The sequence below is a fragment of the Arachis duranensis genome, chromosome 1, assembly GCF_000817695.3.
Source record: "Arachis duranensis cultivar V14167 chromosome 1, aradu.V14167.gnm2.J7QH, whole genome shotgun sequence".
NCBI classification, from domain to species: domain Eukaryota; kingdom Viridiplantae; phylum Streptophyta; class Magnoliopsida; order Fabales; family Fabaceae; genus Arachis; species Arachis duranensis.
The window spans coordinates 105,182,574-105,196,899 of record NC_029772.3 but is presented as its reverse complement, the minus strand read 5'-3'; the positions used below and the strand labels follow the sequence as shown (position 1 = coordinate 105,196,899).

Below are 14,326 nucleotides of genomic sequence, written 5' to 3'. Positions count from 1 at the left end.
TCTGCATCGTACGATTTTGGTTTCCTAACCTTTTTTGCATGCAACTATGAAATGTCACTCTGCCGATGTTAATATATCGATAGCAAGGAATCATATTCTTCTCGTGAATTGAAAACGGTGAAAAGTGTGAATGAAGTTTAAGGTAGTGCTACACACGCGCATCAGTTTCTCGCTGTAAACGCGTTGTGATCTAAAACTCAGCCACTATAGACCATGTTATATTATTATTCAATAGTTTTAATTATTAAAAGTGAGAATATAAAGGGGATGTAGCTCAAATGGTAGAGCGCCCGCTTTGCATGCGGGAGGTACAGGGTTCGATCCCCTGCATCTCCACCTTTAATTTTAACTACACTACTCTTCCTTTTTATTCTTCTACACCTACACTTATCTGCAGATGCTTGTACTCAACTGCTCATGTATGGGTTTTTCTCTTTTCTGAGTATCCCACCCTCTCCGTAAGTTAAAGGGTCAAAATATTAAGAATTCTAGATGACAACTAGCAAATTGTAAACCCTATCTTTTTAACCATTCTACTTCTTCCCTTACAAAATACAAATTCTTTTACCCAAGTTCATCCCACTACAAGACAAACACATTCTCGATATTCAAAAAGAAAAATAATAAATTAAAAAAATAGTAAATTGAAAAATTAAAGCGAGTGGAGGAATAGGATGATGATTTGACCCCAAACCCAATAAACGAGCACAAATGAATGAAAACGAGAAAAGAATAAGAATAAGAATAGCTCCTCTTTCTTTCTCTCTGCCCCTGGCCGCCACTCCTTTAGATCAATCGCCGCTGCCATAAAGCGCCCGTTTCTCTCGTTTCCACCTTTTCTCAATCCTTTCTACTTCCTTTCTGGTGAGCCAATTCATATCCTTTTACCTTTTCTTTTCCGATTTCGTTCTTTTTCCTGCAATTTAATTTAAAAATCAATTTCTTTTTTAATTGTTCCGGTTGTTCCAGTTTGCGTGTTGTTTCTGTTATAAACTATGATGACGAGTGTGGCAGACGATGGATCTGTGTCTAAATTCATGATTTTATTATTTTTTTTGGTTGTTGGTTCCTTTTGGAATTTGCACTGTTTTTGTTGATTTTGGGGGTTTTGTGTTCTGTTATTGCTAATAAAGTTTTATTTATGCGATTATTCTTGGAAATTATGATTCTACGTTTGTTGTGAAGTTGTTGCCCTGTCAAGAATCATGAAAATTTTGCCGGATTAAAGATGTGAATATTATAGCTTAGGTTGAAAGTTTTAGGTTTCAGAATGTGTTTTAAACTCCTTAATTGTCCATCTGTTATGGTCCTTTTTTTAATTGACATAAATTGTGATTTTCTTAAGGTATAAACAATATATTCAATTCTGTAATATATTTTTTTTGTTGAAATGAAGCTTTCTTTGGGTTGAAAATTGAATTCAAGCATTTATCTTCCCCTGATTTGTGGATGTTGTTTTTCCTAGGTGGTAGAAATGTCGACTCCTGCGAGGAAGAGGCTGATGAGAGATTTTAAGAGGTTGCAACAGGATCCTCCTGCAGGAATCAGTGGTGCCCCTCAGGACAACAATATTATGTTATGGAATGCTGTAATATTTGGGTGAGTTCAGTTGACGCTGGATTGAGGATCCATTATTGTGTTTACTTGTATAATGTAGTCACTATTTTATTTATTTCACTTTGTTTAAGTATGGATGGATAAGCAATTTCTGCTTTCTTGTCTGCTTTGGATTGCAGTCCAGATGATACTCCATGGGATGGAGGTGAGTCATTCTTTGTACCACAGCTCGTATGTCAAAACAAGTTTGATACATGTTTCATATAGGTTATTTTGTCATTTTGTGTTTTAGATACAATTTTAATGATTCTATAATATAAGGTGTGCTTACTTTGTAGATTTATGTTGCAAAGAGTGCCATGGTCCTTTCACCATCCTGAGTCTTGATTCTACTATATTTTGAGATGCTTTTGATGAATGTCTATGTTTATCTTAAAATTGAAAATCTTTTTACCACTGGCATCCAGATACTAGTCTTTAGTTAAACTTTTAAATCCCTAGCCTATGTAGCCTTGTTGCACTCTAGTTTGATATTATTTTTTAAAAAAGTATTGTGCAATCATAGTTTGGTTGCCTTTTCATCTGAATTGTGGATTTGGATGTCAAATTTTCTTTTGCTTGATATCATCATATCAGTTAGATATATTTAACTGCCTGTCTATATATTGAGCTATTCAGGCACGTTTAAATTGACACTCCAATTTACGGAGGATTATCCAAACAAGCCACCAACCGTACGATTTGTATCTCGAATGTTTCATCCAAATAGTAAGTTTTAGATGGAGAACCTAAGCATGTTTTCCATTAATCCAATACGTGGATCTCCTAATGATATTTTTTTCTACTCTGGGCAGTTTATGCAGATGGGAGTATTTGTTTGGATATATTGCAAAACCAGTGGAGTCCTATATATGATGTAGCTGCTATACTCACTTCTATCCAGGTATCATCTGATACAATTAATTAAAGAAATCAAGTACATCTTTGTGTTCATTATAGTCATATGTTCCCAAAGGTGTACTTAGTGTTAGGGATGTCTTGTTGCAGCAGTGTGGTGTGCACTGTAGAGTGTAGATATGATTATTTTTTATCATTTTGTGATGACTTATCATAGTTTGGCTTTGAAATAAAGCATATTTTTTAAATTGGCATACTCTGCTAGTGTAGTACTAGTCATCTTGTTATAACTGTTTTAAATTGAAAGTTGATTCATTTGTTGCAGTCATTGCTTTGTGATCCCAACCCAAACTCGCCTGCAAACTCTGAAGCAGCTCGGATGTTTAGTGAGAACAAGCGTGAGTACAATCGAAGAGTGAGGGAAATAGTGGAGCAGAGCTGGACAGCCGACTAAGCCCATCCTACTCCTGTGATTCTCCAATGGCATGAATTAGGTTGCATTGCTATCTACAAGACCCATTGTGCAAACTTTACAAATTCCAAGTCTTATTCCTTGCTGTTTTGAATGCTAGCTCCATCTTTAATTGATTGTAGTTTTTGCATTGTGCATGTCAGTTATTGTAATATAAAAAATACTGTGTCAATTTGCATTTGATTGTTGGCAAGAAAATGTGTAAGTTGTAGTTTCTGAAATGGTTATGACTTATGATAATAAGGATTTATATTATGTTCGCCTTCTCAAGTTTCAACCTTCCATTCTGATAATGAGAAATTACTACTCTTGATAAGAGGTGGTCAGTCATGCCAAGGGGGATGGTTAAGATTTAGGAACTAATTATCGAAAGACGTTACATGTAAGTGCACTCAAGTAATATCATGATGCTTTACCGAATATTCATTTTCTTGTTTTCAAGTAATATATAATTAGATAGTTGTTTACTGAATTCTGAATTACCCCATATCTGACGATCTTTAATTATATCTGTTCCTAAAAACTAAATACTCATTTTTTGATAAAGTATATTTTAAAAATATTTTTAAAATTTATTTTGTTTTAATTTTATATCGGAAGTTTTCAATTTAAATTAGATATCCTTGGCCACTAATTTCAAAAAGTTTAAGACTAGTTCAATAATATTTTTATAAGAACAATCTTTAACATAAGTAAATTAGATATAATTTTTAACATAAATAAATTAAATATAATTGTCATATGTATAATTGTTATATGGAAAAATATAAGTAACCAACAATATTTTTTAAAAATTTACTTGCAGGGTTATTATACTTAAAGCAAATTAAAAACTTTTAGGAAAAAATTTAAATTTTGAAGATAAAAAATATACTTTAAAATATACTTTAATCTGATCTTCATGCAATTTACGTTGTTGTTAGCTAAACTCATTTAATGTAATAACATATTTCTACATTTTTGCTATTCATATTTTTCTAGCGTTTTAGTACTACAAAAAACACACATGCTCAAACACTTTTGGATAAAAAATTTAAGAAAATTCATCTCATGTAAGAAGCTAATTTAAATATGCTCTAAAGCAAATTACCGAAAATAATAAAAAAGCAATATCTCGTACTGAAAAGTCGCCAAAAAAAAAAAAGAAAGCTCAATTAAAACCCATATTTAATAATGAAAGTGAAAGAGATATTTACTTAGTTGGTCAAGCATATAAAACAAATATTTCATGAAATCTATTTGCCTTAACAAAATATAATGAAATCACTATTACTACACAGCTTGGTTTGAGAACTATATTATAGGACACAAGCACAAAGTATGCCAACATCAAAATGAGAAGAAATATGCAACCATTGAAACACCAGAAATCCATTTCATCTGCACTTCCTACTAAAAGCAACCTCTAGAAGAGAACACTGCAGACAGATTCAAGTTTGTGAATGACAAAGTTCAGCAGAAGCTGTGTTACACGACTTCTTCTGTCAAACTGACCCCTTCATTGGCCTCAACATCCTATGAAAGAAAAGCAACATATCAGAGCCATACTTTTTCCTACTGAAACTTTATAAGAGCACTTTATACAGCCACCTGCTTACCATGTTTTCTTTGTTTCCAAGTATATTATCTTCCGTAGCTGAAGGAACTATGAAAATCAAACATAGAAATAAGTGATAAACATGGAATGCTCAAGGGATAAAAATAAGTGTTACAAGTAACTAACCGGAATTATTGGTATAAAATAGATATTATTGCAATCTTACCTTCTTCAGCATCAGATTTCTTTCCATCTTTCTTCACATCACCCTTCTCTATTTTACCTTGGTTCTTACTTTGTTTCTCTGATTTCTGAACTGATCTACGGTTTCCGATGTTAGCAGACTTTGAATTTGCAGAGTACATTCTGAGACTCTCTCTCAACCGGGATCCTGAAGTGCCCTTTTGATTAGTTTCCTTCTTGGTTGATTCTGTTGCAGTAACAGGAGTGAGGTGAGCAGAATCAGTGTCCAAGCACTTCGGTTTCAGTTTTCTAGTGGCCATCACTTCATCATCAGATGATCTGGGTCCATCTGGAACAGACTCGGAGACCTGTGATTGTGATTGCAATTGCAATTGCTCTAGATTTTCTGCAATGTTATAGCTTCCAAACAATTCCTTCACTTCTTCTCCAAGATCAGCAAGTTGATTTCGTTGTACATAGGATTTCAGCTCATCTTGAATCCGCTGGAAAGGCTAAAAACAAATGAAAGAGACATGTTCCGTAAACACAAGTCAACTACTCTATGACCATCTAGTGTATATAACTAGATCTCTATTTTGTCTGGTAAAAAATAAATAGGGAGAATTCAAACATGCTGTGAAAAGAATTGATGTGCGTTCTGAGCATTGCTTACTTCACATCCTGCCTCCAAGGCCAGTTTGAAGAATCCAAAGGAGAGTGAGTGCTTGGCAGCATTTTCAGAGAGCTTGATCTGATTTAACCAATATGAAGCCGAGGTCAGAAGATTGAATTTGATTCTGCTTGATGTTTTGGAGATGTCAGAAGAGGGTGTCTGGCTTCTGCTCTGAGTCTTTGTTCTCGTCTCCGATATTGGGGTGACGCTGCCAACCACCTTTGGGCCCGGAGTTGACACTGATTTCGCAGGAATAGACTGCCTTCGTGGCGGTTTGGCACTACTGGACTTTTCCTTCCCAGAGAAATCCAGAACACCAACACTTTTACTCACATTGGGAGTGATTCTCCCTCTGAAGATGAAATAAGATCTCTCTTTAAAATACATATATAGTCATATACATATCCATATACATACGTATACTATACAATAGATACATTTACATGATCACAATTCAAAATAAGACATGTACTTGTTACTTAAATATAATTTACATGAGGACAATGTGCATGTGATATGTCTATACGATAAGTGTAAGGAAAAAATTCCTCAAAATTTTAAAAAAGAGGGAATTGGCAATACAAATAACCAAGCAATTAATATAATAACATACTTAATGTTGGAGTTAGTACACAGAGATTTGATAATCATAATAAATTTAAAGATTAAATATAACTGATCATGAGTTAGTACACTTTTTTTTGTCCCGAAGTACAAACATGGTCCAGATAGATTATTACTATTATATTAATATTTTATTATCCTAGCAAATGCTTCAGTAATTTCGCACAACAAAGTTCCACAAGTTCTTAATATAAGAAGTTAGATCCGTACAATCTTTGTTTCAAACACTTGGCTTCATTTTACACACTCGAATCCCATAGTTCCAAAGGTGAAACCTAACAAAGACATAACTAAGTAAATTCAAAAAATGAAAGAAAGTACCTCTTAGTGTTAGATTCAGAAGAGTTGGAGCGATCGAGTGCATCTGGCTGCTTCTGTTCCTTGGATTTGATAGAGGAACGCAGTGCGTATCGCTGAAGCTTTGGCCTCAGAGAACCAGAGTTCCCCGCTGAACAAGAAGCACATACAGTTATTGTAATTACACACTATCTATGCATGCATATTAGAAGCAAAATTCAATTCAATTGTACCAGAAACACCACCAGAGGGTTGTTCCTTGATTGGTTCTTCCATGGAATCGAATTGAATTCGGAGCACCACAGACAAAGCAAACGGTTATTTTGTGTATGAGATTCAGAGGTTGTAACTGCTCTGCTACGAGTCTTCGTGTTTGAGTTTGGTTTTTTGGATGAATAAAATACGACGAAGCGCGTTCGAAGTGGGTTTTATAAGGCTGTGTGGTCTGTGGTGTTGACAAGTGTCCTTCCGAGGCGGGAGAAACCAAAACTCAAAATTTGCCCAAACGGAAACACCACCCTCAGCGAACGGCAAACTGCTAAAGAAAACGGGGGCATCCTTGATGCTGACGTGGAAGCTCTTTTGTCAGTTGGGTCATGGTTGTGTCATTGTGTTTATTGGACAATTGGACAATAAACTAAATCAATTCTTATATTATTATTTTTTAGTGTAACTTAATTTTTTTTCCTATAAAATCTTGTACCTTGTATTTAATATTTTCTTTCTTTTCTTTATATTTTTTTATTTTTTATTTTGAAAAGCCAAAGTCAAGATTATTAGTGGGGACTGGGGAGCCGGAGATGGAGGGAGGGGGACCCCGTTGGGCCCGGCATCATGAGTCTCCTTTGCTGTTGGCATTTCAAATTTCAAACTCAAGTGAGCCGTTATTTCTTCTTATAATTTCGTGTTCCGTTCCGTTTTAGGGCCCCTTTCCTTGGTCAAAAATTGCTTTACAATTTTACAGAGAGAGATAATGCAATAGTGTCACTTGGCCCATACTTCTTCGGTTCTTCCCACTAACGGATAGCCGGATTGGATTCCAGGCTCACTCTTATGATTGATCTGAACTGTCAACTACCACAAGTCCATTTAACTTTTAGGCCCATTAAAAAATAAAAACATTTACATAAAAAATGGTTCAAATAAATTAATTTTTTAACCAAGTTGGGTTGGTCTAGTGGTTAGCTCACGGGCCAGCGGCAAACCCTTAAATGGAGCTCAGTACCGCGGCGGATTAGTCCTTAGCTTGCCGGGCTGGGGGATACCGTGGAAAACCAAAAAAAAAAAATTAATTTTTTAATATACTTAAAAAAAGACAATTATTTTAAAAAGGAGGAAGTAACTTATAGTATAATACGTTTAATTTCTTAACTAAATCTTAATTTGTAATTTCAACTTATTTAATTAATAATTGGAAATACCTTATGAATTGACTTCTAGGTTCTAGCTGAATATGAAAATACAAAATAGACATGATACATCAATGTATTGAATGAACATGAACATGTTAATGACAGTTATATGTAGGTAAAGGTAGTTAAATAAATAAGTTGTAAATATGTAGTAATAATAATAGCAAGTAGGAGAATGGATCCTTTTAATTTTTTATTTCACTTAAAATAATAAAATATGATTTTTATTATATATTTTATAAGTGAAATAAAAAAATATTAAAAAATTAAAGATTATATTTTATTCTCTTAATTAAAAAAAAATTGAGCAAATCTATTTTAGCAAAGTTAAGTGGGGACTGGAGAGTAGGAAAGCTATAAAGTATAAACAGTACACACTACACACTACAATAGAATGGCACCACTTGATTACACATATTTACATCCTCTGCGTTTGTCTTTGTCCTGACGCAATAACGAGGGAGAGCGGTAGGAGAGACCCTCGTGCCAGCGTGGCTCCCATTGCATGCACCACGCAAACCACTACACCAAACGCCACGCGCCCAGTGTTTGCCTCCTTGATCCTCCTCCCGAATCAACGGCTCACATTTCTCAACACTGGAAACGTGCCGCCGCGCGTGCTATCCAGATTAAGTCCCGACGGTGATGCAGTCATTTCGCAATGCTTTGGAATAAAGATTTTAAAGGAGCCGGAAGGAACACTTGCTTTTGAAGTAACTGCACCCTCGACTACCAAAAACAAACCACCCCCAAATTTTAAAATCATACCCACTCCTTCTCTTTTCACGTGCCATCGAATCTACCAATAGCTTTCCTACTCACCCTTCCATCAAACCGTGGATCTCACATCAACGTTCCAGAACCCCAATCAAGTCATCACATCGAACGGTAAGGAGCAAGATTGTCGCGTGAGCGTGAAACACACATACTCCTCCCCACAAATTATCCAATCTTTTTTATCTTCAGATTTTTTTTTTTCTTTTTACAAATTTTTTTCAGTCTTCCAGCTAGCACACTTCACAGAACAACCAAACAAAGCAACCACAAAATTGATGCAGCTTTAGGATCAACCTCTCTTCCTCACTCTCTCTCTTTCTCTCTCTCCCCAGTCGTCAGTGTATGTTAAATATTTTCCTCATATATAAAAAATTTGAGAAGAAAATAATTGAGTAATTTTTATATTTGTAATCTGATAGGTTGGTTGGTTGTGTGTGTGGTTGACAGGGATGGTAGATTTGAAGTGAAGAGGTTCCACATTGGTCAGGTAAAACACTCAGATCTAACCTCACTCTTTTTTTCTGGCCAGCTCCAACTTCACACACTGGTTTGTGAACTTGTGGATTAAGCAGTGTTCTATATCTGTTAGCTCTTGCTTTCTTCAGATCTTGTTTGTTCCAATATGCTTTCTTTGTGAATTTTCAACTTTGTTTTGAGCTACCGATTTGTTTGGATGTCTGTCACGTTTCATATTTTACATTCTCCAATCTCCGTTGTTGTTGCATTCCTCGTTGAATTATCTATTTTTTTTATTTTTTTTTTATGATTTGCTGCTTGGAAATTCCGTCAAGTTACTGGGGGAGGTTGGGAGATTGAACCTGAATTTGACTTGCAAACTTGTTTGATAGTTTCATCATTTCATTTTCATTATGCTATGACTGTCGGTGATGGCATTTTTTTTTCTTTTATTTTTTTTGTTTAAATTTGTGGTAGAGGTGTTTTCGGTGAAGGTTATTACTAGAAGAGTTAATGTGTGACGGTGCATCATGTCGAAACTTGAAAAATAAAAAAACGATGCGTTTTCTTTTTTGCTTTGCGGTGATGATGTATTATTGCATAGGATAAAAAGATGCTTGTTAGTTGTTACTAATTGTACATGATGTTGTCTCTTTTTGGTGTTTTTAGCTGATTGCGCCATTATTTCCTTGTGTACATGGTCTCAAAAGCCTTTACTCTTTTTTAACTCTTATTAGTAGCCTAAGTCTTCTTTTGCTTTTGAGGTGATTATCGTCTTACGTTGTTGAGATTTGTAGGATTAGCTAAAATAATTATTCTCTTGTGTTTTGATTATTCATTATTTTCCTTTGTTATGTCATTCATTAAAGACTATTTATTTATTACCAAGATGATGAGTACCACTTAAGCCAGAAGTTACCTTCTAGTATAGAAGTTACCTTCTTAGCATAATTTTAAATTAAATGAGATGCCATCATCAGATATACTTTGCTAAATGGATGCAATCGTGCAAATAGTGTTCCTTTATAAAATTTGTCTATTTGATATTTCTCATAAGGCATTTATTAATCTTATGAATTTAATGAGCTCTACTTCTTGAAGTATAACATTTGCAGGGTTTTTTTACATTTTGGATTTTTACCCTCCCAGTTCCTATATATGCTTCGCCACCTAAAGGGACTATCAGTTGACTGCACTTTTTAAGTGAACTAACTAAAGTCACTGAATTTGGTGATCTTGTTAAGCTGGCAACTTTTTTTTTGTCTCTTTACAGGCCCTGGTCTTACAATGGGGAAGTCACCAGGAAAATGGATCAAAACTGTATTGTTTGGGAAGAAGTCATCGAAATCAAATATTTCAAAAGGAAGAGAGGTAATAGTATGATAGTTAAAACTTAAAACAATAGTTAATACAGCACCCCGTCTATATTTTATGTTAGGATTATGCATAGGAATGGAAACTAGGAATCATGGCTATGGCATATTTTTTGAAAAGTATCATTGTTTCACTTAATTTTCTCAAGAAAAGTGATCTATTTTGATATTAGCTTTCTCCTTTGTAATGAGACTCCTGATTTAGATTCCTATAATTTCATTCAGAAGCTTGTTAATCAAAAGGAAGGAGTGGTGACTTCCAAGGTATCAGAAACTGATTTGGCTTTAGATCCAACCCCCATTACCGTTGCCAAAAATGAGGAAGAGCTGGTGCTGGAGAATAATGAGTCAGAAACTGTTTTAAATGAAAATCAAGAAATAAACACAGTGGGATCTGTTCTCCAAGATTCACCACCTGATCCAGAGAAAATAAAGCTGGAGGAAGCAGCAACAAAGGCACAGGCTGCTTTCAGGGGTTACTTGGTAAGTGACTCATTTAGTTACTGTTAGAATCCATAGAACTTGTTAATGTCTTCGTCGTCCCTTTCATTTGGAATCTAATTGTATAACAATTGATCTGAAACACAGTCAGGTTTAGTTGTCAATTTAATATCACTCTTACGTTTATGGTCTGTAAAATAAAAGTTATAATTACTTTCTTCATATCTCAATAATTCTTAACTGTATCTTTCATGGAGTCCGATGCTCCCTGGTTCTGATTGTTGTGACACTCGTGGCAGAATTCCATATTTCATAAAATTATTTGTTGCTGTCTTAAGTTTTCTGCTGCTTGTCTCCAATAATTGAAAAACATGTACTTGAAAGAGTTGTCATGGATCAGGGTTTGATTGTGCGAGTTCTTGTAAATTGTTGTATTTCATAGTTGATATTACGTCTTCTAACGGAAACATCTTTCATGAAGGCACGAAGGGCATTTAGGGCCCTAAAAGGCATAATAAGGTTGCAAGCACTTATTCGTGGGCACCTTGTTAGGAGACAAGCTGTGGCTACATTATGCTGTATGTATGGCATTGTCAAGTTACAAGCACTTGTTCGTGGCAGAAGAGTCAGACAGTCTGTTGTTGGGTTTGAAATCCAAGAGAAGTGCAATCTATTGAAGTCTCCGGTAATGTTCAAGAACTAAATTCTTATCATATCTTTTATATTTCTATTGGTGCTCTTCTGATTTTTTTTCCGTGGTGTAAAGTGTGCAATTGTATGACTGATGAGTGAGATATTCAAACTATTATCATGTGTTAAATCCTCTGAGGAAGAGGGCACTTTGCAAGGGAACCGAGATTTGGTTTGTTAACTTGGTCAAAGTAGAGTTAAATGGTTCCACTAAAATATGAAATTTTTGGCTGCTGAACGTCCAAATTGAGGACTCACTGGGCAAATACATTGGATTATTTTTAGCTATTTACTAATTCAAGAATAAAGGCTACATTTTCTTTCTTAATTAGAAGTTGGTTTATCATATACATTATTAGGGTTTGTCTTCAACAACCTAACTTTTGTAACCGGCTTACCTAAAGATCAAATACTAATGAGTGGACGAACTCTATTTAATTTATCAAAGGATATGTCAAATTTGTAGGTATTGTTAGGTAGCTTCAAGTTTCTATGTATTAAATCTGTAGAGATAGAAGGGGAAGATTGCAAGTATGCTATTTTATTTAACTGCTAACAATTTCCTTCTCAACTACTTGTGCCTTAGGATGGCAAACCTGTCAAGCCAATTGCTGTACCTGCAAAAATTACAAATCTGTCAGCCAATGCTTTCATCCGAAAGGTAACTTACATTGTACCATGTATGATAATTTTTTATTTATTCAAAGTTTGCTAACTTATTGTGGATACACTGTATTGTAGCATGTATCTTTTATTGTAAACGTGACAAGAGTTTGATTGAAACTAGAATTCAACTGTAGGATGAATGGCCTATAATTGTATTTGGTTCTGTAATATTAATTATTGACACCAGACTGCAGGTCCTCACCTCTAATTGAATGGGAGCTACTTATTTTCTACTAATTTGTTTAAGGAAAGCATTTCGCGGTACTGATTGGATGGGTAAAAGGCACTGATTACCCGTGATGTAATCACGTAGGAGCTGTAGGAATTCATATCATCAAGATAAATATGATTGCCTATCTTAAAGTGATGTGTTTCTATTTGTACCATCTCTTATTTACAATATTTCTTCATCTCAAATTTGAAAAAGGGGTCTTTTGTTGCTGCATCAAGTAACTCTAAGCTCTTGCAATTTTCTTTTTGATATGTCCATTATGTTGAGCATGTTAAAACGTTGGTATGTTGTTTCAGCGTCTTGCTTCATCAACTACTATAATGGCCCTGCATTTGCAATATGTTCCTGGAGATCCAAATTCAGTTCTAAGCTGGTTGGAGCGCTGGTCAGCAACTAACTTTTGGAAACCAGTCCCCCAACCAAAGAAAATTCGAGACACTAAGCATCAGAGAAAGCAGGGTACAATTTCAGTGGGAGAAGCTCCATTGAGCAAGTCAAGACGTACCACCCGGAAGGTTCCTGCTGCAAGTTTTGACCCTGCCCCAGTGCAAGCAAATCCTGAACTTGAGAAGCCAAAACGAAGCTTGAGGAAAATTTCAAGCCAGCCCTCAGATACTCTGCAGGAAAATCCACAAAGTGAGCTTGAAAAGGTAAAGCGTAACTTGAGAAAGGTTCACAACCCAGTTGTTGAGAATGCTATTGTCCCAGAAGTAGAACTCGAGGTCCCAAAGCAACATTTGGAAAAGGGGGCATTTACCCCAGTGCATGGTGTTTCGGAACAAGGGGTAACTAGTTCTGATGAGAAGAATAACAAAGAACCAACTTTAACCATTTCTAATGTGCCCGATACAGAACCTGCTACAAATTATATTAGTAAGGAGGTGTCTGATATGCCAAGCCATTATCAAGTGGTTGTGCAACCAAAGCCTTTGACCGAGATTATAAGTAAAGATGAAAACATTGCTGAAGATGAAGTGAAAACAGAGCCAAAAGATTTACCAGAGACTAGTTGCAAGGTTGAAAATTCTCACATAACAAATGGAGATTTGAGTCACAAGGAAGATCCTGTGGGAACTGAAAACCAGAAGCCGAACAGAAAGGCCTCAAATGTAGTGAAGCAAGAGCGTGCTGATAATGGTTTACAGAACAGTCCAACTTTACCAAGTTACATGGCAGCAACTGAATCTGCCAAGGCAAAGTTGAGGGCTCAAGGATCCCCACGATTAGGACACGATGGAAGTGAGAGAAACAATGTTGCTCGGAGACATTCTCTGCCATCTTCAACTAACACCAAAATTAGCTCACAGTCACCTAGGACACAGAGACCAGTCCAATCAGGTGGCAAAGGAAGCAACAAACCTGTACCTTCTAGAGACGGCAATGGTATGTTATAGTTCTTACTATATGGTAATTCTAAAATGACTCTATTAACTGAATTGTCATGGAATTGACCAAATCATTCGATGCAAAAATATGTTAAGAGTTTTCTGTGTCTTAATAGCTTATTGTATATTGCAGATTCCAAGACAGTACAGGTCCTTTTATTTCAATTGGTTATGTTTTGTTTTGGCCATTGTCTTATAATATGATACCTTTAACTAGCTTGGTCATCTTGCAGGAAAGGTAATTCAAGCAGAATGGAGGAGGTGATTTGTGGAACGACTGGTTTTCAGAGTTGAACATAGAAGAACTTGAAACTTATTTGTGAGATTTATGTATCATGAAATTTGACATTGTTAAATTTATATAGGGACTTTATAGTAGGTGTGTTTGATGAGGTTTATTTCTTCATTTGCTGCATTTTGGGCGTTTGAGGGTGATTTGTACATTATAGGTCTCTTTAGATTTTGCATGATGCAACTACAAATACCCAAATCTAAAACTTGCTTGTTATCGGCATGATTTATAAGCTGTCCATAATGTGTCTGTTGACTGTTATTTTCCATCTACAAAAGTGTGTACGTGCTTTTCGACCTGCGTATGGGCTTATGCGAAATTTAATGTTTATTTTTTTGGCCATTTAAAGTAAGAGCCTCTTC

The 14,326-nt window shown here is 35.4% G+C and overlaps 3 protein-coding genes and 1 non-coding gene across 9 annotated transcripts; 3 read left to right on the top strand and 1 right to left on the bottom strand.

The window, feature by feature from the left end:
• The first annotated feature begins 263 nt into the window (after positions 1 to 263).
• On the top strand, positions 264 to 336 carry TRNAA-UGC (transfer RNA alanine (anticodon UGC)). Its single transcript has one exon. It is a non-coding gene; the product is annotated as a tRNA-Ala (tRNA).
• A 360-nt stretch (positions 337 to 696) lies between these two features.
• Positions 697 to 3,346, top strand: LOC107467804 (ubiquitin-conjugating enzyme E2 2). The gene is made up of 6 exons (XM_016086999.3): positions 697 to 864; positions 1,466 to 1,599; positions 1,737 to 1,762; positions 2,236 to 2,325; positions 2,412 to 2,500; positions 2,780 to 3,346. The coding sequence occupies exons 2-6, from the start codon at positions 1,475 to 1,477 to the stop codon at positions 2,906 to 2,908; spliced, it is 459 nt and encodes a 152-aa protein (XP_015942485.1). The 5' UTR covers positions 697 to 864; positions 1,466 to 1,474; the 3' UTR covers positions 2,909 to 3,346.
• Positions 3,347 to 4,076: 730 nt separating this feature from the next.
• LOC107467813 (uncharacterized) lies at positions 4,077 to 6,771 on the bottom strand. 2 transcript variants are annotated; one of them, XM_016087017.3, is made up of 6 exons: positions 6,486 to 6,771; positions 6,265 to 6,391; positions 5,320 to 5,671; positions 4,690 to 5,158; positions 4,525 to 4,571; positions 4,077 to 4,441 (listed from the first exon to the last, which is right to left on the bottom strand). In XM_016087017.3, exons 1-6 carry the CDS (start codon positions 6,514 to 6,516, stop codon positions 4,394 to 4,396), a joined length of 1,074 nt encoding a protein of 357 aa, XP_015942503.1. In that variant the 5' UTR covers positions 6,517 to 6,771; the 3' UTR covers positions 4,077 to 4,393. The 2 variants fall into 2 exon arrangements, with proteins under 2 accessions (XP_015942503.1, XP_015942494.1); XM_016087008.3 differs by having other exon boundaries at positions 6,474 to 6,763.
• Positions 6,772 to 8,382: 1,611 nt separating this feature from the next.
• On the top strand, positions 8,383 to 14,326 carry LOC107467824 (protein IQ-DOMAIN 31). Of its 5 annotated transcripts, none has more exons than XM_052259066.1 (9): positions 8,383 to 8,540; positions 8,660 to 8,769; positions 8,877 to 8,916; positions 10,159 to 10,256; positions 10,487 to 10,741; positions 11,181 to 11,384; positions 11,976 to 12,050; positions 12,584 to 13,670; positions 13,906 to 14,326. In XM_052259066.1, exons 4-9 carry the CDS (start codon positions 10,173 to 10,175, stop codon positions 13,935 to 13,937), a joined length of 1,737 nt encoding a protein of 578 aa, XP_052115026.1. In that variant the 5' UTR covers positions 8,383 to 8,540; positions 8,660 to 8,769; positions 8,877 to 8,916; positions 10,159 to 10,172; the 3' UTR covers positions 13,938 to 14,326. The 5 variants fall into 5 exon arrangements, with proteins under 5 accessions (XP_052115026.1, XP_052115023.1, XP_015942525.1 ...); XM_052259063.1 differs by having other exon boundaries at positions 8,385 to 8,540; positions 10,484 to 10,741; XM_016087039.3 differs by having other exon boundaries at positions 8,385 to 8,540; positions 8,877 to 8,976; positions 10,484 to 10,741.